Below are 24,361 nucleotides of genomic sequence, written 5' to 3' on the forward strand. Positions count from 1 at the left end.
CCCTCACATAAGTAAAAGTTATATTATAGCTATATTACAATGTAAAATCATAATAGCAACATTTGCAGGCAGTAGAAAGGTTTCTTCCTTGAACTTATAATTTTAAATGTTAGCCTCGAATATGCAGGATAGTAATTTGAATAAACAAATTAATTTATCAATATAAGCACCACATTCGTCACAGTTTTACTGTTGCATTCGAGTGCCAATAATGGGATAGCAAGATATACTCCAAACAAGCACCGCATGGTATTTTTCCATGGTGAGGGTCAACCTTGTTAACATCTTAACCTTAACTAAAACAGCAAACAAATCTCACAGGTTTGTTTCCAGTTTGATCAACAGCACACTTCTTTCTGTTTTGTCAGTGTGCACTAATGCAGCATTCTGACCACACTGGTGCTGCATGCAAAAGAGGTCCTGGTAAGAGAGATGTAGATGCAAGTAGGTGGGGAGAGGTAACAGTAAATTACAGAGACAGCTTATAAAATTATCAATATAGCTGTAAGCAGCAGTGAGGGGTAAAAGCAGTTCAGCAGGGCCCAGTTGCCATGGCAGCTTGACTGTGTAGCTGTAAGCACTAACTGAAAAAAAAGGGGGTCATTTTTTATCATGCTGTACAGGCCAAGTGATGAAAGATGTGTTGACAACTACAGGAAGATGCTGCTCTCTGGCAGGTAGCTCCAAGCCCTCCTGGGTTTTAAATGCACCTTAGAACACACATGCATCAACACTACAATGAGTGGGTGGAGGGAGGTTCGGAGTCTTCTCTCACCCCCGTTCTCTGCGACCTGCTGGAGCAGGGGGGCTAGGACTAGGAGGAGGAGTTGGCCGTCCGACTGCGGTCTGGAGTGTGGAGCCTTCCTGCTGCTGCGGAGTCGGGGCGGTCTGCCTCCCCCCACCGCAGGGAAAAGGGAAACACCACCTGGGTCTGGGTGCAGTTCCCCCCTCCAGGGGCGGGGGCACCTAGACCCGGTTTGTAGAGTACGCTTGGGGAGTGTGATCGTGTGTACAGCGTCTCTTTATGTCTGTCTCCACGTTGGTTGAGTGTGGAGTAAGTGCATATGAGAGCATGAGGGTGGGAATGGATGTTTGTATCTGTGTGTGCCTGTATGTCTGTGTCTATATGTCAGGTTGGGTGTCAGGCGCCACCTCTCTGGGGACATCTCAGGCCCTCCAAGGTTTGGAGGCCTATCTCCCCCTACCACCACTTCCCCTGCCAGTGGCGGACCCCCTCAGACATCGGTGCGTTGGTGGTTCTTTGTGTCCGGGGATGGGCGTCCAGGTACACACCGGCTCACTCCTTGGCGGCCGCTTATCGGGGCCTGGAGCCTGGGGCTCGCTCGGGCCACTTCGGAGGTGGGGTGCCCCCAGCCTCTCGGCCTGGGGCTCGGTCACTCAGGCGCAGCTGGCTGCCGGCGGAGCTCACGGGCGCGTCACTGCAACTCCCCCTGGCTTCTGCTCCGCGGCTGCTGAGTGAGCCCTCATCTGGGACTCTCCTCAGCTCTTTCCGGGACAGTGGCGCAGCTGCCCCTCTGTTGATCTTCCTTGGTCTCTTGTGTTCTGGGGGCCTCTGGATGTCTGGAGTTTTGATCTCCTCCATACCTGCTTCATGCCCTGGAGGACGGGGCTGTGGCCCCCCCACACCCTCTAGCAGATTATTACATGAAGGAACCTTTTAAAAAAAACAAAAAACAAGCGCGTCCATGCTCACAGGTGTACACACGGGTGATCACACCCACAAACTACACCCTTTTTGGCTCCTACCTCAAAGCACACTGTGTTCTGTTGATCTTATGTGCTGCACAATAATGTTTAACATTTAGTATTTACTGTCATATTCCCATATATCATTGTGATGTTGTTTATTCTATTACTCTTGTTCTCTTCTGCTTGCTTTCTTTTTTCTTTCTCAGCAGGTGATCCAGGTGATTGATATATGCATTTTTTTTTCTCTGCCCGTTCTGTTGGTTTTTGTCTTTTGCCCTTCTCCCCCGTCCCTCTTCTCAGCTGTTTCTCTTTCCCTCTTTCTTTCTCCCCTTCTTTCCCCCAGTCAAGTCTGTCCCGTATTCAGTAAGTGAAAATAAAATAAACAATAAAAGGTGAATCAAATGGACCATTACGGCAAGGCTGGGATGGTCAGTTTGGTAAAGTAAATCCGTTGGGCATCTTTCTTTGCCTTTAGACAATAATTCTGATGGCAAAAGAGCCAAACGGGACAGGCCAAAAAAAAAAAAAAAGAAGATGTTGAGAGAAAACACAGAAATCAAAGCACGAAACAGCTTAAATGACCCCACCTCCAACGTGACTGCTTCACTGCTGTTTAAGCTGGCTTTCACAGACAAGGCGTCTTGAAGACTCACCTGATAACATTTGTGTGCTTTATATGTAAATTGTCTGTGTGTGGCTTAATGCAAGGGATAAGGTAAATGGCCTGCATTTGTATAGCGCTTTTCTAGTCCATAGGACCCCAAAGCGCTTTACACTACATTCAGTCATCCACCCATTCACACACACATTCACACACTGGCGATTGCAAGCTACATTGTAGCCACAGCTGCCCTGGGGCGCACTGACAGAGGCGAGGCTGCCGGACACAGGCGCCACCGCGCCCTCTGACCACCACCAGTAGGCAAACACGGGGTTAGTATCTTGCCCAAGGATATTTGGCATGCAGCCAGGATGCAGCCTGGGATCGAACCACCGACCTTCTGATTAGTGGCTGACCTGCTCTGCTGACCTGAGCTACAGCCACCCCATATAAGGCATATAAGGTTCAATAGCTACATGCATATGCACCTCAAACTTCGATGCAGAGTGCTCATACAGTGCTACCTGTTTGTTATAAACAAACAGACTAAATTGCAAAGTAGAACAGAGTATATTAAATATGCGATCCAACTTCTTCAGATTCTTTATTCTGTATTTAGTGATGAGTTAAAGAAAACGTCATTGTGGATACAAATTTTGGTGACCATTAATTTATATAGGGGCTGTATGCATGTGAGAGAGTATAAATAACAGTTATACTCAATTAGATGGTGCACAAAATAGAAGAACAGATAAATATACTGACATTTATAAAATGTTTATAAGTATAACATATACATGTATATTATCCATATACAATTATATGATCAGACATCCCCTGATGTTGTTCCTACTTCATCACAGCATTGTTGTTTGTCTGGCCATTCGGTTAGCATTAGCCAAGAAGTAAGCTAATGCTATTAAAAACTAGAAAAGCTACAGGATTAACCTAAATTTGGCTAACAGCAAATTGATAATATATTTGTTAAATTGCATACATTGATAAATATAACGCTTTAAATTTTGTACATTTTGTTTCAGAAGATAGTTTTATGTAAACAAAGCTTCTTTCTTTTTCTTTTTTTTTAATTTTCCCACCACATTTCAAAGCTATGACATCACAACAACACGATTGGTCAGTTGTAACGTTGATCCTGGACCAACATTTTATATGATGATGTAGGAACAACAACAACATGGAGATAACAGATACACCTATACTGCATATGCGTACATATGTATAAAAGTGCTTTTGCGTTTAAAGGATGTAAACAATAAGATTGTAAATGAGGACATTGCACATTAGCACATCTGCAGACTATGAAATGTACAGGAAAAATGGTGATTATATAAACATCTGGATATGTAAACATTTAGAGTTAAACAGGAGAATATTGCACATTACCTAAAACATTTAAAGACTGTGAAATGTTCATAACGTAGAATATATAAATACATTTATAAATATGAGATTATTTAGGTTATGTAAATATATTTATATTTCTGAGGGGTGTAAACAAGGAGAATTGAGCAGAATAATTTTGGCATTACCGCTATAAATAAGCTATTGACAGATCAAGTTCATGTAATAGATATTAGGAAGACTCTATTTATCAATCAGATATTACGAGTTTAATAGGTTAAATGAGTAGTATTAAACAGCGTTGTTTTAGTAGAATTTGTCGGAAACAGAAAAGGGAGACTTGTTCAGAATGCGTTTCTTTATCATTAATATTTTTTTATTATTATTATTAATTATAATAATTTGAGACAAAGAATTGCTTTCAAGCTGAGCCTGTTAACACGAAACATTGTGCACAGTTTTCACAGTATTGTAACAGATGTCAAACTCGTGCTTTTGCTCTGGAAACAAACGCATAGACTGTGCGGTGTCCCTGTTTGTCGTTCCTCTAAGGTCTTGTCGGGGTTTTCTGTCCGACCGCCTTCTAGGCGATCAGACCCGACAGAAAAGATGGCGGCCGAGCGGCACTAACTGTTCTCTATAATGAGTTACCAAATTTTGTCTATTTGTTGAGTTTTCTTCTGGACAAGAAAAACGAGTCCGTGCGGAGAACCTCATCTGGGCAAGGACATTTTGAGGGACAGAAAAGCTTCTTTTCTGAAGCAGTTAGCTGCTACAGCAGTTTGGTGTAGCAGCTCTGGCTTCGGCGTAGCTAACGAGTCTGTCTCGTCATTGTAAAATGGCTCCGGTGCAGATCGGCTCAGACGGGCCGCTCGTTCACGTCGGAGGTATGATTGTTTCGGGTCCACAGGCACCAGCGCTCGGTGCCCCGGGTACACCGGGGGTCCGACTCAGCATGCTTATTGAGTTTCTTCTCCAAAGGACCTACCAGGAAATCACCACACTGGCGGAACTGTGAGTAGCATTTACTGCTGCAGGCCTCAGAGCTAAGTGATGTTGACCTGGCGGGCTAACCTTCTAACTTGAGTAAACTGTGAGGATGTTCGTCTTCCAGATGCTAAAAGAAAGCCTAACAGGCTCATCAAACTGGGACCAACAGTTTTATATTTATATTCAAAGGAGCAAAAAGCTTTAACAGTAAAGACGATTAGCACAGCAGCACAGGTAACTGCTGATATGTTAAGGGCGTACATGTAAACAATACATGACTATAGGAATATAGAGCCAGGATCGGTGATTATGTTTGGAGATGAATATCTGATTGCTCCCATAGAGTTAATATATTAGTACCCTTTGACCGAAATACTATTATGAATAATGTTTTCATTGTAAAGAGCAAGGATACATAATTTGATCATTTGACAGGACATAGGTCTTGAGTTCAAGAGCTTAATAAATGATGCTTAAAGATCTTTTGTTGCTCTTCCAGGCTGCCCAGAAAAACAGACATGGAGAGGTATGTTTGTTTTCTCACATTTCATTCATTCATTCTCCTTTATCCACTCACACATTTAGTTACTGTGTCATATTTTAAAACCCATAACAAAAGACTGCTGTTCCCACCTTAGGAAAATCGAAATCGTTCAGTTCGCCAGCCGGACTAGGCAGCTGTTCGTCCGTCTCCTGGCGCTGGTGAAGTGGGCGAGCAATGCAGGAAAAGTGGAGAAGTGTGCGGTATGTTGTGTGTGTGGATTAGTACAATTATTATTAACATTCATTCTGGTCATCAGAGCACTACATTAAGTTATGCTGAACTCTCCATGGTAACAGATGATCTCCAGCTTCCTGGACCAGCAGACCATCTTGTTTGTAGACACAGCTGATAGACTGGCATCACTGGCCAGAGAGGCCCTGGTGCATGCTCGTTTGCCCAGCTTTGCCATCCCCTTTGCCATCGATGTGCTCACCACTGGGTCGTACCCGCGTCTGCCCACCTGCATAAGAGTAAGTCTTGGACTTCTTTCCCTGCATGAAATGATGGATGTAGCTAAAACTTGTTCTCTTGAAGCTTTTTGGTATGTGAGCTCAACTGTTTCTGTGTCTATTTGCTTAGGATAAGATCATTCCTCCAGACCCCATCACCAAGGCAGAGAAGCAGACCACTCTGAACCAGCTTAATCAGATTCTACGACACCGCCTTGTCACCACAGACTTGCCACCTCAGCTAGCAAATCTCACAGTCGGTAAGCAGTTTGTGTGGTGTTTTAACTGGCACCATTCTCATGTCTTAATCAGATTATTTTCATCTGTGCTGAAAAGATCTTGTGTGTGTGTTTATGTAGCTAATGGGCGCGTAAAGTTTCGTGTAGAAGGAGAGTTCGAGGCCACCTTGACCGTGATGGGGGATGACCCTGATATTCCCTGGAGGCTGCTGAAGTTAGATATTCTGGTGGAGGACAAAGAAACTGGAGGTAAAGGGACAGGGGGGCACTCACTCACTCCAACACAAACTGATTGATAATGTACTCGAGTGCTAATGGACTCAACTGGTTTGTCTTTCTGTCACATCCCCCTTCCCGCTCTATTGTAACAGATGGCCGAGCCTTGGTCCACAGTTTGCAGGTGAACTTCATCCACGAGTTGGTCCAGGCACGTCTTTGTGCTGATGAAAAGCCTCTTCAAGACATGTACAACTGCTTGCGTATCCTTTTTTTCCTTTGTATTTAACCACACACATGCACATTTACACATACAGAAAATGTGTTTGCGTGTGTATGTCCTGCCTGCATCCACTTGGCTTTTATCCCAGTCTGCTCTCAACTGCTGCAGTAGGGCGGGAGTGTGTGTCGGAGCATATAGAGTATTGACCGGTCAAGCAGATGAGTGTAGAATTCCAATGAGAAACACAGCTGCAGGAGTGAATCCTGTGTAGTCCCCCCTTCACTAAAACAGCCTTTTGTTAATGACAAGGAAAGAGCAGCACTGTTCTGACTATAGCGAGGTCACCCATCCAGGTCAGGTGCTTCAGTATTTTAACCTCCCTGAGAGATGTGGGCTTGTTAAAGTCACAGTGAAGAAAATAGTCCTTTTCTTTGTTCAGTTTTCTGCAAAATACAAGTATTATGTTGTCAACCTGAAAATCACTTGAGCGAGCATATGTGTAGATGATATCTTGTAATAGTGCCGATTTGTTCCCATGTGTCAGACAGTTGTAAGTCTTTGGTTAAGTGTAGCTTAAATGCAGAGAGAGGTAAAAAAAACTGTTAGTGAGCAGTATTCACTTTAATCAGAGTCCTTAATCAAGCATGCGAGCTGAGCACAACTGTGCTTATCACAATGCTAATCAGTACATCTCTGCTCCGCCTTTTCCCCCCAGCATGTCAAAGAGCAGTCTGTATGAGGCACAGATACCTCTTTTACTACTGGACTGTGTGTTTTGAATTTTAATGGGAAGATGGGTACATCACTCTACCTCTACCCACCTGGCCCGGTATTTTCCCACGGTGTGTTTTCTTTAACCTCATTGTTGCCAGACTCCTTCTGTTTGTCGCTACAGCTAGAAGTGCTCCACTCTCAGACTCTGATGCTGATCAGAGAGCGCTGGGGAGACCTGGTGCAGGAGGAGAGATACGTGCCAGCGAAATACCTCACACTCTCTGTTTGGAAGTAAGAGCTTATAAGCGGCCCTCACATGCGTGAACACATGAACAGTCACACAGAGAGAGGCTCAAGCTGACTTTTTTTTTTTTTACTGTTTCTCCAGTCAGCAGGTTTTGGGTAGGAAAACGGGTACAGCATCAGTACATAAGGTCACTATCAGGATCGATGAATCAGATGGATCGAAGCCATTACAAATTTCTCATGAGCCCCCTCTCCCTGTCTGTGACTCCAAATTAATGGACAGAGCAATGAAGGTGAAATTCACACAAATATCAGTATTTTCACTGTTTTACAGTACAATTACCTTCCAGTTTAGTATAACTTTTCCCCCTCTCTACTTTTTTTTTTTTTTTTTTTTACATTTTAGATTGATCACCTGTCAGTGGAGAAGCTTTTGATTGACAGTGTGCATGCCCGGTCACATCAGAAGCTGCAGGAACTGAAGGCAATTCTAAAGACCAGCAATCCCAGTGACAACTGTATGCATCCACTCCTCATTTTTTATTTATTTATTTATTTTTAATCCCTTCAAACGTGTTTATTTAGCAAAGCCTTTCAAACTTCTGTTTCCTTCTATCAACTGCAGCCAGACTTAATCAGCAGGCTGCAGATAAGACTGATGAGTGTTTGTGGTCATGAGTTAAAAAAAACTTAGAGATGTTGTCGTTCACACATACTTCATTCTCCTTCTGTCAACTAGTATCTGCAACCAGTCCTTTGAGTCATTCGCAGTGAAAAGACGTACACTTAAATGTTTGTTTGTTTATTTCAGCATTCATCGAGACTGCTTTACCTACACTTGTTATTCCAATACTTGAGCCCTGCGGCCGCTCAGAGTGTCTACACATTTTCGTAGACCTGCACTCGGGCATGTTCCAGCCAATGCTGTATGGGTTAGGTAAGCTTGTGTTTGTGTTGTATTACAATAGGAACATGTATTTATTTAATGGTAATGTGGATCACATTATTAGAATGAGCCTACACCTTCAACCCTTTGTTGAAGATAAAACCCTAGGTGTGCTTTCTCTCTCTCTCTATAGATCAGTCCATATTGGATGACATTGAAAAGACCATCAACGATGATATGAAGCGCATCATCTCATGGCTTCAGCAACTGAAGTAAGTCCACATCAAACAGAGATACAAGTCAGAGCAGTATATCTTTACAGCTAACAGAACAAAGTGTTGTTAGCACACATTAAAGATGCAAATGCACAAAGGAGTCAGTAGTAGGAGATGGAGTCTGACGGCTGACTGTAGCTTGTCAGAGTTGACTAATTGCAGTCAGTAGCAACACTTGGCTCAGCTGGTGGGATGATGGGTGTTGAGATGAATTGTCTGTGTTGTGAGTCTTGCACGAGTGAACAGTGATTGGTCAGTGAGTATCAGTTTCTGCAACTCAGCTCTCATGAAGACTGACACTTTCTTTCTTTCTGGCCAGGTTCTGGTTGGGAGAGCAGCGCTGCCGGCAGTCTGTGAAACACCTTCCCACTGTGTGCACCGATGTCCTTCACCTCTCCAACTCAGCTTCTCACCCCATCGGCAGCCTGTCAAAACACAGGCTCTTCATCAAGCTCACGCGGCTACCGCAGTACTACATAGTGAGTTTTTCAGCCAGTACATTACCGACAAACGTTGAGCTCGAACAACTCTGTTACTTAGATTTTTATATCCTCCTTCCAACTCTGAATCTTTTCCTCACATCTATTTTTTTTGTTTTGTTTTTAGATAGTGGAGATGCTTGAAGTGCCTAGCACTCCCACAGCGTTGCAGTACAAGTACTCTTTCCTGTCAGTGTCTCAGCTGGAAGGAGATGATGGACCGATGTGCGCGCAGCTTCTGCAGCATTTCAAACCCAATCTAGAGCACCTTGTGCAGGACTCGACAACAGGGAGAGGGGCTCAGCCTGGGACTAAGAGAAAGGTAGCTGCACAGACTGCTTTCATCACCCACTCACACACTCATTTTCTTATGTGTGGCATGGCATTGCTAGGGAAAAACATTTGTGGTCAGTTGGACACTTAAAACTGCAATTATGTCCTTTCAGTGTGGGCTATTTATTTATTTTTTTTGTTTCTGTTATTCTGTAGATTGTTGGAGACCAAGGGGAGCCAGAGCCAAAAAAGCCTAAACGGTCTGGAGAAATGTGTGCCTTCAACAAAGAGCTGGCTCACCTAGTTGCAATGTGTGATATCAACATGCCTTTTATTGGCCTTAGAGCAGAGGTACTTCAGAGTGCTTGGATACTTTGAATCATTCCCACATGTGGTGATTAGACAAGCCCAGTTTAGTGTTTTCTGGTTGATGCTGGATCCCTTTCTCTGCCTTTTAGATGTCCAACATGGAGATTCCAAATCAGGGCGTCCAAGTGGAAGGAGATGGCAGCAGTCATGCAATACGTCTAATAAAGTAATTATAATAGAGACACATATTGACACAATTTATTTTAATTAAAGTGTTATAAACTGTAGGAAAAGTGAAAACTCCACAGTGACTCCACGGTTTATTGGGCTTTCTTTTACAGGATTCCTCCCTGTAAAGGTGTAGGAGAGGAGACCAGGAGAGCTTTAGAGCGTTCCCTACTGGACTGCACCTTCCGCCTGCAGGGCAGGAACAACAGAACCTGGGTGGCTGAACTGGTGCTGGCTAACTGTCCTCTTAACAGCACCCATAGTAAGGAGCAAGGTGCACAGCATTTACAAAGTCTTATTTATATACTTTGATTTAGTCTTGAAACAACTGTAGTATTAGTGTTTTTATGGATGTTGTGTCCAAATTAGATGGCAAAGACAGCAGCTGTAACTCCATAAAAGGCTCTAAACTGGAGCAAAAAAGAATAAAATGCGTTTAGTGTTTGAGAGCAAGGAATCTGTATTTTCTTCATATACCAGCTTCTAAACAACCCCATGTTTTTTGCTGTATTAGCCTCCACGCGACACGTGTATCTGACCTATGAGAACCCTCTGTCGGAGCCAGTGGGCGGGCGGAAAGTGGTTGAGATGTTCCTTAACGACTGGAATGCCATTAGTCAGCTCTACCAGTGTGTCCTCACCTTCTCTCGTGCACTGCCAGGTGAGTGCATGTTTTTTTCCGAAAAGTAAATCCCAGATTTGTATTGTCACATGTACACCTGTTTAACGTAGCTGCACATTATGATTCCCCCCCTCTAGAGATGCCATCTCATTTGAGTACCTTCTCAGAGGTGCGGCTGTATAACTACCGTAAGCTGGTGCTGTGCTACGGCACCACCAAGGGCAGCTCTGTCACCATCCAGTGGAACTCCAGCACTCAGCGTTTCCACCTCGCCCTGGGAACTGTGGGGCCTAACTCTGGCTGCTCCAACTGCCATAATATCATCCTCCATCAGCTTCAAGAGATGTTCAACAAAAACCCACAAGTGATGCAGCTGCTACAGGTACACTGTGACCCAGTTACAAAATGTAACCACGGAATGAACACATGCACTTTTTGGAGCTGGATTAAGGGACGATTTGAAATTAAATAAAATCAAAAGGATGTGATTGGATTGCTTCAAACATTGGGTGTGGCTTAGTGAATGCAGCAGTGTCGTATTACATGCAGCACTGTGGTGCCGTTGAGTTGCAGTGCTTTACCCAGACCTTCAAAAGCTGTGCGTTTAGTCCAGGTGGAGGAGAAATACATCAGACTGAACCATATTTATTTCTTCTATCAGTCGTACCCGATTAAAATCCAAACCCACACTGCCCACTGTGACACTGCTTTGCTTATGGAATTGTATTCAAGTTAAAGATCTGTGCGATAAGCCTCCGCACTCCTGAACCATTAGGCTGTAGTACAATATCTCACACTTTATTATACTTAATTAAAAAAAATAGAACAGAAACTGAGGATCCGGAGAGTAAGGGTGGATCAGTATCTAGGATTTTAGAATAACAGCCAAAACAAAGGCATATTTACCTACCAAAAAAAGTTGCCCAGTCTTCAGCGAGGTAACTGCATGCACTGTGACTGGATGGGGCTGCTTCAAAACGTGCCTATTAGGATCCTCTAATTTATTTATTATTTTAAGATTTCTTCAGCATTAAAGTAATCCACTGCCAGTTCTCAGTACTTTGGCTGATACACCTTTAAATAAATCAGCCGTTGATTCTCCAAACTTTTTTTTCCAAATTGTAATCCTATACTGTATAAAACAGTGCCCACGTTGCTGACATGGTGTAACTGAATTTAGCAGTTAAAACTCAACCTGCCAATCAGAGAACACTTACTTTGAAAGTGACCACTCACATTACTTCCCTTCCTTCTTTGAGCGACGCCCCTCAAACTGTCAGGTGAGAGTCATTGACGAGGAGAATTCAGGTTTGAGAGCAGAGCTGCTGGTGAAAGTGAAACCTGCAGCACAAGCCAAGTAGACACTCTCGTGAGTGTAATACTTGCTTTGCGTCCTGATTTTACGTGTGAGGAACTGAATTTTGCGAGTGGCAGCGGATGAATAATTACCTGAAATTAATGTATTTGCTTTTTGTTTAAATGAAAAAATGTTTTTAATTTTTACATTTTCTTTCTCTCCAGGTCCTTTCAGACACACAGGCTCCTCTGAATGCAATCAACAAGCTACCTACGGTGCCCATGTTGGGCCTCACCCAGCGCACCAACACTGCCTACCAGTGCTTCTCCATCCTGCCCCAGTCACCCACACACATCCGACTGGCGTTCCGAAACATGTACTGCATCGACATCTACTGCCGAAGCCGCGGAGTGGTTGCTATCCGAGATGGAGCCTACAGTCTCTTTGACAACACTAAGATTGTAGAGGGCTTTCATCCTGCTCCAGGATTAAAGGTATGCCAGACACACTGGCACAGTAATAATGTAACAGACAATATGCAGCAGAAGTCCTTTAAGCTTAAATTATTAGTTGAACTTCCACACAAAAAGTCATTACACTTGAAGCTGTCATTACAAGCATTGTGACCTCTTGAAAGGACACTAAATATTGGGTGCTAAATATTAAACCACTTCCTGGACCATATTAGCTTTCCTTACTGTAAAGACTAGAGAAAAGGATGCCCAGCCCAGCTCTGCTGCAGGGATACGCTAAATTATCACTGTTTTTGTCTGACTCTTGCCAAGCACACAAATAAGCCAGTTTCCCAGATGTTGAATGACTTTAAAATAGATTGAGACATTAAAATGGATCCAATTCAGTGTACAGGTACTTACTTCTTAATTTATTCTCTCTCTTCTTTCTAGACATTCCTAAACATGTTTGTAGACAGCAATCAGGATGCTCGCAGGCGATCGGTCAATGAAGATGACAACCCGCCTTCACCTGTGGGTGTAGATGTTATGGACAGTCTTATGAACCAGTTGCAGCCTCAACCACAACCACAGACTATGAGAGGTGGTCCGGGAGGGGTATATCCTCCCCTAACTTCACCGCCACCCAATTATTATGCTAACGTTACTCCCTCACCATCCATGATGCCCACCCCATCACCAGGTATTTGGACCTATCGTACACTGATTGCTTAATTGTGCCTGTGTGAATGTTGCAGTAAAGTGTTTGTGTCATATAAGCTTGTTAAGCTGCCATACAGCATTGTTTTCTCACCACACATTGTGTCATCAGCCACCCCGCTGACTTATGCATTTGTTGCAATAGCAAATTATGCAAAAAGAATGCGATTGCACAACCATGTGTGCCCATTTTAATTTTGTGAAACCATGCGATCAGTTGTTTCTCTTGCAACATGCACACCTCGCAGCCAAAAGGGAACAAAGCATGCGTTTAGTCATGCTCCTTCCATTCCCCTCCATCTCAGCCCGCCAGCCAGAGTCTATAGCCCTTCCGCCCAGCTTTAGCTTGTGTGCACATGGAGTGAGTGTGTGTAAAGAGTACTTGTCATCTTTAGTCTGATGAGCCCTTTGATGTGTGTGCGTGTGTGTTGTGCGGATGTGTGCAGGGAACATCCATGCCTCTGGCTCCCCTAGTGGAGCTCTAAGGGCACCTTCTCCTTTCGGGCCAACCCCGTCCCCGTCTTCTTTGGGCATAGCCATGGGCCAGACCAGCTTTGCCAGTCCCCACGGTAAGCAGCAGGATAAATACTGGCCTGGTAGTAATTTTGTTCTGCTGGGCATGGGCTGGAGCGGGCTGGACTGAATATCTTTTCTAGGCTGCAGACATTAACAGACATATGACAAATGGTCTACACAGCACGGGCACACAGTGGTTTATTTTTCATTCATCTGATTATGTTTATTGTTGTATGAGAAGTGTTAATGTGATGGTGATGACTGACTCTCCTTTAATCTAGGTGTTTTAGACCCCAGCTCTCCATATGCCATGGTGTCTCCCACCAATAGGAACCAGTGGCCAGGTTCACCCCAGGTCTCAGGGCCTTCTCCTGGGGCAAGGATCCACGGCATGTCCCCTGGCAACCCTTCGTTGAATTCACCCATTCCTGACCCGAATTCTCCACGTGCTGGGACCAGTAAGTACTGCCTCACATTGTCTTTGTATCCTTGTATTTAAAGACAAACACTTTGTAAAAATAGAGTTTAAATATATATATTATTTTTATTTTTATTATTATTTTTTTTTGTAACATGTGTCTCTGTCTTTGATTTAGGTTCACAAGTCATGCCTACCAGTATGCCTCCACCCCGCAAGCTACCTCAGCGCCCCTGGGCTGCCTCCATTCCTACTATCCTCACCCACAATGCCTTGCATGTGCTTCTGCTCCCTTCCCCCACTCCCTGCCATGTGCCCGGCCTGGCAGGAAGCTACCTCTGCTCACCTCTGGAGCGCTTTTTGGGTTCAGTTATTATGAGACGGCACCTACAGAGGATCATCCAGCAGGAAGCCAATGTGAGTGACGAGCAGAGCCAAAAATCAGTCTGTTGTCTTTCATTTCCTAAATGATATCCTTTCTGCACTGTGCACTGAGTTATGGAAGCACGCAGCAAGGCCATGTTAGCCAACATGAGTTTTCTCAGTTGTAATTGGATCATTTTCATTTTATAGATTAACATGAGTCTTTATGTTAAATTAACATTTTCTGTAAAGTGTTTTGGTATACCTAAGGATTGTAATAGATTAAACATCCTTAAATATAGGATGACACGTAAAAGACTAAACTGAAATATGAATTCAGTCATGTTGGCTATAAGAAGTCTGTATATGCAAATTCACCAACTGCCCGATTGGCTTTTTTGTTTTTGTTTGGGGTTTTTTTCCCCTCCCCAGTGCAGTAATCACTGTGTCATCTTTCCTCTCCTCCAGTTAACTATCGTGAACTCTAACGAGCCGGGGGTGATCATGTTTAAAACTGAAGTGCTCAAGTGCCGTGTGGCTCTCAACCCAAATAACTACCAGACGCTGCAGCTCAAAGTCACTCCAGAAAACACAGGTCCCTGGTCCCAGGAAGAACTTCAGGTGCTGGAGAGATTCTTCGAGACCCGTGTAAGTCTTCATGTTTTTATTTATTGATTTTTCCTGAACTGATCATAAAAATGGGTAAACAATCCCTTGCTATTTTGTATCCATTAAAACATAGTTTGAATATTATATGATATATGACTAGTAACAGACACCAGCATTAATCATTAATCCATCTACTGCTGTCCTCCCTTCTAGGTTGCTGGTCCTCCCTTTAAGTACAACACTCTGAATGCCTTCACTAAGCTGCTGGGTGCACCCACTAATATCCTTAGAGATTGTGTGCGCATCATGAAGCTTGAATTGGTGAGGAACTTCTTTTATATGGAGTGTTGTTGCACATTTGGACCGCCCCTTTAACCCCCACTTAATAGTCTTTGCGTTTGAAAGGTAATGCATGAATAAGCCTTTTCTTCTCCTGCAGTTCCCTGACCAGGCTGCACAGCTGAAGTGGAATGTCCAGTTCTGCCTCACCATCCCCCCCAGCGCTCCACCCATCGCTCCTCCTGGAACCATTGCCGTGGTGCTCAAATCTAAAATGCTTTTCTTTGTAAGTCACTGCAGTGCTTTACCTTTTTGAAACATGTACTTCATTTTCATTTGATGGAAAAGAGAAAAAAAAACATGAATATGTTGAAGCCACCTCACCCTTTGTATTTGGTCTGTTTTGTCCCACAGCTGCAGCTGACCCAGCGCATCCCGGTACCCCAGGAACCAGTGAGCATTATCGTACCCATTGTGTACGACATGGCCACAGGCCTCACTCAGCAGGCTGACATCCCCAGACAGCACAGCTCCTCTGGAGCCGCAGCACTCTTGGTCTCTAATATCCTCAAGAGGTTCAATGAGCTGCATCCTGCCAGACAGGGTGAGACTCTGGCCTCCCTCAGCTGACGAGCACTGAATAATTTACTGTACCTAAACCTTTTCCAACTGAATATTCTAATTAGATGTAAAACAGCTTTGCTAACACTGACTGTATTCTTTTCCTCCCAGGCGAGTGCACCATATTTGCATCTGTTCACGACCTGATGGCCAGCCTCACCCTTCCCCCTGGCACCCGTCAGTAGAAACGATGACGTCAAACCCAGAGCGGAAATTCAACCCAAGTCCCTTTAAAGACAGAAGACGAGCCTCACCCTTAAGCTTACTCGACGCATGAGTGTAAAAGCTGTGGTCCCGAGAGGTCAAAATCCAGCTTGCGTCCCCTTTGATACAGCCACTGGACTTTGATGTGATGGATGATTTCAAAGGGGATTCAATTTTGACAGTCTTGGAGACGGTCTTTAAGATTTGCCATTCAGGTAGACCTTAAAACAAGGACGACATTGGATGCAAATGGATATAAATGTTCGTTTGTTCTTCCTCCAGGTGCACTTGTAAACAAAACTTATGTATTGAGTTTTTTTTTTTTTTTACAGAAATATGTATATTTAAGTGTTTAAAAGAATGAGGTGAGAGATTTTTCTTTTTGCTAGACCGCTGACTTGCTTTTTTTTTTTTTTTTGGGTAAAAACTGATATTGTTGTAGTATCAGGAGATATTTTCCTTAGCACACTATTTAACTGGCTTCTTGCCTTTACCTTGTCATTCCTCTGCAATCTAATTTCAGACGTACACTTTGGATACTGTAAAAACTGTGATAAACTTTATAAGCCAGTTGTATTTTATTAAGAACCATTTGGAGTCCTGATTAAAGGATTTGAGACATCTTTTCTGACTTTTGGTATTTTATTTAACCAAATTCTGAGTTGGTTTGTGGTTTGAGGATTTTGCACCAGAAATGGAAAAGAATCGGGTAAGTTACCAAACAAACAAAACAACAACAAAAAAACGGTGTTAAAAGAAAAACTTTGCATTATTTATTCTTTTTCCTCCATTTGGTGTTTTTTCATGGTGACAGAGAGCACGGTCTTAAAAAATCTGTCCCAAATCTCCCCAAAAGTGTCATTCCTGCTCATCAAGCCATTCAGTGACCCTGAGTCACTGAGAGATCACTTCCACTGAGGGAGAAAATTCTCATTGTAGGATAAAAGTTCAATGGACCCAAACAACACCAAAAAATGACCCACAGTAAGTAAAAGAGCCACTGGATGGCCTACTTATAATAATAATAATAATAATAATAAACTTTATTTATAAAGCACACTTAAAAACCAAGGGTATGCCAAGGTGCTTAACAAGTAAAATAGAGTATAGGAGGAGGATAATAGAAATAGGACCAAAGCAAGTACTAAATATGCAAACAGATAACTGTCACTAATACATAGGAAAGCAACAGGTACAGAGCAAACAAGAATTTAAATGAGCATAGAAGTGCATGATATAAAATCATAAAAGAAATATTAACTAGAGGGAAAGGCAAGATTGAATAAGTGGGTTTTTAATCGTGATTTGAACAGTGCAATGGAGTCAGATGCGCGGAGGTCGAGAGGAAGGGTATTCCACAGTACCGGGGCAGCCAGAGCAAACGCACGGTCACCCCGGGACTTCAGTCGAGATCTGGGTTGGGTCAGAAGTAGTTGAGTGGCAGATCTGAGTGTTCTAGCAGGAGTATGTGGTTTGAGAAGTTCACTAAGATAACTTGGCGCTAATTTATTAATAGTTTTGAAAGTAAGGAGTAATATTTTAAATTGAATACGGTACTTTATGGGCAGCCAATGCAGGCTAGCTAGGACAGGGGTAATATGGCAAAAAACTTAAATATAAAAGGCCAAGGCTTTGCTTTCCATCCAATGTCTCCCAGCTGGAGCATACCCCAGCTGTCAAAGGTGGAGTACACTTAACCTGTCATAGAAAAACACCCATTCACACCATTTAACCTAACCCCGCTGTGGGAGGAAGCTGGAGTACCCAGAGAGAACCCATGTATACGGCACACAATAAGAAGAGACAGAGGATTTAAACCCCTGATGTTCTCACTGTGAGGCAGCAGGACTAACCACTGCTCCACCATGTTGCGGTTTTGTTTTCAGTCCTTTATTTTCCAAAATTATTCTGCAATCTCATTATGTTGTGAAGATTAGTTACATTGTTATGGGATTTATGAACTGATTATTATCAGTTTATGGCCTGTTGGACTCCTCACGTTTTAGGAAGTGGTTTTTTTTGGTTTTTTTACATCATTTATCACTTGCAAAAATACAATAATTATATAGATTTTTTAGTGTGCAATAACCTCTTCTGAACATTGATTGTGAATATAAATAACACAAATACTCAATCCAGGTCGTGAAAGGAGGTTTGTTTCCCAGGGGAAAAAAACGCTGTTTTCTGCCTGCATCCTCACTAAAGTGATGCTGTGCTCCTCATCCCTAAAGCATGACATCATTGTGAAAGGCTGGTCCTCTGCGCGCGTGCCGCTTGAGGGGCGTTCCCTGCCGCAAATCACGGGCTGTGACTGCGCCGCCGTTGTTGCAAAAGGGGCGCGGGCTTTTTATTGTTACCGTCGTTGCATCAACCTTTCAGCGGCTGCATGAACGAGGCTCTATTGATCAGTGCGCGGTTGCGTGGGGGCATCGTCATCTAAGAGGAAGCGGCGAATCAGGGATGAAGAAACAGTGTTTCACCTGAACGTTTGACACTCGAACGCACCACCTGCGAAAGAGACTTCCGACCAAATGCAATAAAATAAACCGACAGATCTGATCTGTTATTATCTAGTCCCACTCTAGCAAGTTGTCATCGCGTTCATTGTCTTCATATGGCTTTAATTAGCGGGACCGAATCAGGAGAATAGGAGTGATATAACACAGCCGGTCCGAGCCATGGCAGTGAGGATATCGGAGCCGCTCTGTCAGCCCTGCGGTTACCATGAAGCATTTAAAGGTAAGTCCCAGCATCACGCTTTTTAGTCGGGTTCATGCAGCGTTTTGAGGCGTTTCAAGTTCACTTCGGAGGAGTGCGCCCTGCAGGCTCCGACTCCTTACAGCCCACTGACCACTCCCCTTCAGTCCTCATCAACCATCCTTCCTTGGACCTGTAGAATAGACAGCGTGTGCGCACTGATTTATAGTCTGCAATGGTGCACCCGTGTGCTTGTGTGTGTTAAGAGATTATTTTTTCCGGCAAATGTGAGAAATGTCATGGAGTGATGTGACTGCTCTGTGGTCAGTGGAGTTACAGGTGAAGAGACCTCTGATGCCTGTCCAGCTGAGTCCTGAGCAGGTGGGCCTGGAGATGCTGTGTCTTTGTGGGCAGCTGGACCTCCTCATCAGGGCACAGATGCAGCAGGTATATGTATGTCTCCTCAACTTTGTGTTAGTTTTCATCAATTTTCAAGTGAAACTTCAGTCAGATGTTCCATCAAACATTTCATTATTCAAATGTGAATCTGGTGAGAATATGGAGGGCCAAAAGTGCCAAAATGAAATAATAAAATAAAACACACACATCATTAAACACAAAAGTAAATGTGTCATCAATTAATCTAAATGGGAAAAAATATGACTTATACATGTTGGTATGTGGTAAGGACTTGAGGAGGTCAGGGATCCCAGAATATATTTTGAAAAACATTACAAGCAGCAGTTCCCAAACTGTAAGTAAAGGTTTGTGATACTACTTTTTCTGTGTCACCAAATAAATTTTTTAGGATTTTTAGGTGAGACCACTGTGGCATAATCTTAAAAATCTGGTTGATTTGTCAAGATAGAGTCAGTTTGCAAAAGTGCTCCTATGCTGGTGACACAGAAACTGCAGTACTTTAAAACTTCACTTAATTTTCACTTCACAAGTTGTTGTTGGTTTTTTTATTTTATTTTGGTGCTCTTGGATCCCCATAGTCTACAGCAAATAAACAGTCATTTTGGATGCACAGCTAATGTTCCTACACACCTAATAAATCAGTCAATTAGCTTTGGGTGGGTAGCTGGTTAATTACTCTGTACTGTCACACACAGACCTTAGATCATTGTATTAAGAGAACAGGAAGTGCACTGGATAGGACCTAATGAGCAAATTAATGCCCATACACATATTGTGACCTAATTTGGGACGTGCACATGGATTTTTTTTCCATCATCGTCATTTCTTTCCAGCAGCTTTTCTCGAGCTTAAAACTAAATAACAATGTATAATTACGATGTTTATTATGTTAATGATGATGTTTATAACACAATAAATAACACCAGGAAATAGTAATTATGGTGTAACATTGTTCAGTCTGTACTGCTTTGATGTTTAATCACTGTTACTCTGTCACAGTTCCAGGAGCAGTTAGGACAAGGGTGTAGTCCAGAGGAGTCAGACACATTCCAGGCTCAAGGTATGTGTGATGAAATCTAAGAACAAAAGATGTCTTGGATATTTTCTGATCTTCTGTATATATATATATATTTTGTTTATGGCTTAAAGGATCTGAGATTCTTGACCAGATGCTGCAGTGCCTTGAACATCTACCAAAGCCTATGCCACAGTTAGAGGTATGACCTTAAACCGTTCTGTCCTAATGAAACAGTAACATTAGAAACAATTGAGCACTTCACATATTATCCGCCCCCAACCCCTAAAACAGTGAGTTGTAACTGTCAATATCAAGGATCAAGTGGTGCATGTGTTTCCTCAGGACTACCTGGACATGGTGGGACTGTCAGCAATGTTTCCTCGAGTTGAGGTGTTCCTTATTCAAGGTAGTCCTGTTGACATGCTGGAAAGGCCACCAATGGATGGTGAGAGGAACGTGTTTCCAATTCATACACACAAACACGTAACTTTTCTTGTATGTTGACAGTAACATTATTAATTTATTGTTAAATCTTTGAGCATAAGGCATCTTTAATGTGTTTGTAGACTGACAGTATATTGAGAAAAGACCATCCCCTTGTTACTTTCCTTTCCTTGTGGTCATGGTCAAGTCTCTGTGAACACGTCCTACTAGTGGTGCAATGGATCAAAAATCTCACAGTTCGGATCGGATCACGGTTTCAAGTCACAGATCGGATCAATTTTCGGATCAGCAAAAAAAGAAAAAAAGACAAAAATTTTACATTTACTTATTGAATTATTTTTGCCTGTTAAAAACATTCAACTCAAGACTCATTCCACGCAATTATTAAAAAAAAAAGATACAATATAGGGCAGTATAGGGCTTTGTATCTCAATTCAGTTCAATTCAATTTTATTTATAAAGAGCCAAATCACAACAACAGTCGCCTCAAGGCGATTTATATTGTAAGGTAGACCCTACATTAACACATACCGCTAATTATATCGCACACCGCTGTGATATAATGAGCTGTCACGGTCACGTACAGTGGGGCAAAAAAGTATTTAGTCAGCCACCGATTGTGCAAGTTCCCCCACTTAAAATGATGACAGAGGTCAGTAATTTGCACCAGAGGTACACTTCAACTGTGAGAGACAGAATGTGAAAAAAAAATCCATGAATTCACATGGTAGGATTTGTAAAGAATTTATTCGTAAATCAGGGTGGAAAATAAGTATTTGGTCACCTCAAACAAGGAAAATCTCTGGCTCTCACAGACCTGTAACGTCTTCTGTAAGAAGCTTTTCTGTCCTCCCACTCGTTACCTGTATGAATGGCACCTGTTTGAACTCATCATCTGTATAAAAGACACCTGTCCACAGCCTCAAACAGTCAGACTCCAAACTCCGCCATGGCCAAGACCAAAGAGCTTTGGAAGGACACCAGGAAAAGTATTGTAGACCTGCACCAGACTGGGAAGAGTGAATCTACAATAGGCAAGCAGCTTGGTGTGAAAAAATCAACTGTGGGAGCAATCATCAGAAAATGGAAGACATACAAGACCACTGATAATCTCCCTCGATCTGGGGCTCCACGCAAGATCTCATCCCGTGGGGTCAAAATGATCATGAGAACGGTGAGCAAAGATCCCAGAACCACACGGGGGGACCTGGTGAATGACCTGCAGAGAGCTGGGACCAAAGTAACAAAGGTCACCATCAGTAACACACTACAACGGCAGGGAATCAAATCCCGCAGTGCCAGACGTGTTCCGCTGCTGAAGCCAGTGCATGTCCAGGCCCGTCTGAAGTTTGCCAGAGAGCACATGGATGATACAGCAGAGGATTGGGAGAATGTCATGTGGTCAGATGAAACCAAAGTAGAACTTTTTGGTATAAACTCAACTCGTCGTGTTTGGAGGACGAAGAATACTAAGTTTCATCCCAAGAACACCATACCTACTGTGAAGCATGGGGGTGGAAACATCATGCTATGGGGCTGTTTTTCTGCCAAGGGGACAGGACGACTGATCCGTGTTAAGGACAGAATGAATGGGGCCATGTATCGTGAGATTTTGAGCCAAAACCTCCTTCCATCAGTGAGAACTTTGAAGATGAAACGAGGCTGGGTCTTCCAACATGACAATGATCCAAAACACACCGCCCGGGCAACAAAGGAGTGGCTCCGTAAGAAGCATTTGAAAGTCCTGGAGTGGCCTAGCCAGTCTCCAGACCTCAACCCCATAGAAAATCTGTGGCGGGAGTTGAAAGTCCGTGTTGCTCGGCGACAGCCCCAAAACATCACTGCTCTCGAGAAGATCTGCATGGAGGAATGGGCCAAAATACCAGCTACTGTGTGTGCAAACCTGGTAAAGACCTATAGTAAGCGTTTGACCTCTGTTATTGCCAACAAAGGTTATGTTACAAAGTATTGAGTTGTATTTTTGTTATTGACCAAATACTTATTTTCCACCCTGATTTACGAATAAATTCTTTACAAATCCTACCATGTGGATTCATGGATTTTTTTTTCACATTCTGTCTCTCACAGTTGAAGTGTACCTCTGGTGCAAATTACTGACCTCTGTCATCATTTTAGGTGGGGGAACTTGCACAATCGGTGGCTGACTAAATACTTTTTTGCCCCACTGTAGCTTTCCGTTGCCCTGGAGGTCCAACCATTTGTAGTAGTTAGGGCAACAGAAGATGCCTGGGACAGTTCAGCCATAACTTAAATCTTTTCCTGCTCATACATGCTTGGAACGATCTTGCCACTAAAGTGGACGTGCAACGGGATATCATTGCCCCTTGTTAAACCCCTTGCACAACGGAATATGGCCTCAAGTCTGCAGCTAAACACCCCAATAGCTTTTGTAATAGCTTTAGCCCGGTTGGACTGGGCAGCAAAGGGCTGCTTAGATATCGCAAACTCCTCTGCTCCTCCACTTGGACCGCTAGCGCGGGCCATAACTATCGCTTGACAGACCCACCACGCGCACCATACACATACTTTTTTTCCTTCTTTTTCGAATCTTCAGATCACGTGCGTACCGAACCGTGGAGTGGGATCGGTTCAGATTACGGATCAACCGTGATCCATTGCACCACTACGTGGATGCTTCTTAACTAACAATGTCTATAAAGCAAAAAAAACAAGCATGTGAGAGTTTCTTTGTAGGACTTTTCCTTTTATTGCAGTTTTTGACTCTTAAGTTCTGCTGCCTTGATACTTCTGTTGCAGAATACTACTTCCACATTGCCAAACTGAACCAGCTCCTTGTGCTGAGTCAACAGCTAGAAGAGGATATCAGGCACCTTGGAAGTCATAAGTACATTGCCCACCAGCTCTCAGTTATATATGTAAGAGTGATGAACTATAACCATCCTCTGTTTAGCTGTGCCTTTTGCAAAATGTGTGCATTTTGTTTCATTCCACAAAAAATTGCTTTGTGCTATTTAATGTCTCTGTTTTACAGCAAGTCCTCAGCTCTTTCAGGGGAATTCAGGTCTTCTCAGAAATAAAGAAGGATATTGAGGCCAACTTCAAACAGATGAAACAGTCTCTGGTGGTAGAGGAAGGCTCAAGGCATGAGCCTCAGCTGGCTGTTCATTATATCAACTGGTGGGTTTACATTGAAATAATTAGCTGTGAATGAGGTGATGATTAATTCAGCAAGAATCTGATGGCAAACATGTTCTGTTCTCTGTGCAGGATATTAGAAATAACTCAAAGCTTAACATCGATGGTGCTGTTACTGCCAGACGAGCTGACAGATGATGTTCACCAGGCCGTGACCTTCGTGTCTCAGTTCCTGTCCTGACTCACGCTGAGGAACGCCTCTGTATTTATGAATCCTTCTCCAGGGCTCTCCCGCTTCAAAAGCAACTGATTATGTTACGACCATTAAAAGGTGCTACACAATACGATTCTACAGAATAATAGTGGGGTTGAATAGCCCACCTGTTTAGAACCACATAGGTTTTTTGTACATCGTCTTTTGGAGTGCGGCCCTTGTTAGTCCCTGTGCTGAATCGGTTGGTTGGAGCTGAATGTAAGCTTATTGAATCCCATCTTGCACTAATGTTACATTTTTTAAACCTAAAGCAGAATAATAAAACTGAATGCAATGAACGCAAGTTGTATGACATGTTTGCTCTTTGTGGCTGATAAACTCATTGATGAATGAGTGTCAGAGTCAAAAAACAGCTATAAAGGGACACCAGGTAACATAAAATCACAAATTGATACAATTTGACACAAAATAACCACAAAGTCACACCACACAACCACACATCTACAGTGACTACAAAGTAGCGTTAGACTACACATGCAAAATGACCCTAAAGTAACAAAAATTCCTGAAAAAAAGGCAAAGGTAACAAAAATAGCATGAGACGCT

The 24,361-nt window shown here is 43.1% G+C and overlaps 2 protein-coding genes across 5 annotated transcripts; both read left to right on the forward strand.

Moving 5' to 3' along the window:
* The first annotated feature begins 4,252 nt into the window (after positions 1-4,252).
* On the forward strand, positions 4,253-16,468 carry med14 (mediator complex subunit 14). Of its 3 annotated transcripts, none has more exons than XM_004567944.6 (29): positions 4,253-4,687; positions 5,163-5,189; positions 5,302-5,407; positions 5,504-5,677; positions 5,787-5,916; positions 6,016-6,144; positions 6,267-6,374; positions 7,207-7,339; positions 7,437-7,587; positions 7,701-7,812; positions 8,106-8,231; positions 8,374-8,452; positions 8,775-8,934; positions 9,062-9,256; positions 9,424-9,558; positions 9,666-9,742; positions 9,858-10,018; positions 10,259-10,405; positions 10,504-10,748; positions 11,888-12,157; positions 12,569-12,818; positions 13,282-13,404; positions 13,633-13,809; positions 13,948-14,186; positions 14,601-14,780; positions 14,955-15,062; positions 15,181-15,306; positions 15,435-15,624; positions 15,753-16,468. In XM_004567944.6, the coding sequence occupies exons 1-29, from the start codon at positions 4,512-4,514 to the stop codon at positions 15,824-15,826; spliced, it is 4,308 nt and encodes a 1,435-aa protein (XP_004568001.2). In that variant the 5' UTR covers positions 4,253-4,511; the 3' UTR covers positions 15,827-16,468. The 3 variants fall into 3 exon arrangements, with proteins under 3 accessions (XP_004568001.2, XP_004568002.2, XP_004568003.2); XM_004567945.6 differs by having other exon boundaries at positions 9,858-10,006; XM_004567946.6 differs by lacking the exon at positions 13,282-13,404.
* Positions 16,469-18,143: 1,675 nt separating this feature from the next.
* On the forward strand, positions 18,144-24,093 carry si:ch211-218d20.15 (uncharacterized). 2 transcript variants are annotated; one of them, XM_076875059.1, is made up of 8 exons: positions 18,144-18,584; positions 18,871-18,995; positions 19,962-20,022; positions 20,112-20,179; positions 20,323-20,425; positions 23,203-23,321; positions 23,438-23,583; positions 23,674-24,093. In XM_076875059.1, the coding sequence occupies exons 1-8, from the start codon at positions 18,524-18,526 to the stop codon at positions 23,780-23,782; spliced, it is 792 nt and encodes a 263-aa protein (XP_076731174.1). In that variant the 5' UTR covers positions 18,144-18,523; the 3' UTR covers positions 23,783-24,093. The 2 variants fall into 2 exon arrangements, with proteins under 2 accessions (XP_076731174.1, XP_004568004.1); XM_004567947.3 differs by having other exon boundaries at positions 18,871-18,989.
* The last annotated feature ends 268 nt before the right edge of the window (positions 24,094-24,361 follow it).

The sequence above is a fragment of the Maylandia zebra genome, linkage group LG16 (genome assembly GCF_041146795.1).
Source record: "Maylandia zebra isolate NMK-2024a linkage group LG16, Mzebra_GT3a, whole genome shotgun sequence".
Lineage (NCBI taxonomy): Eukaryota > Metazoa > Chordata > Actinopteri > Cichliformes > Cichlidae > Maylandia > Maylandia zebra.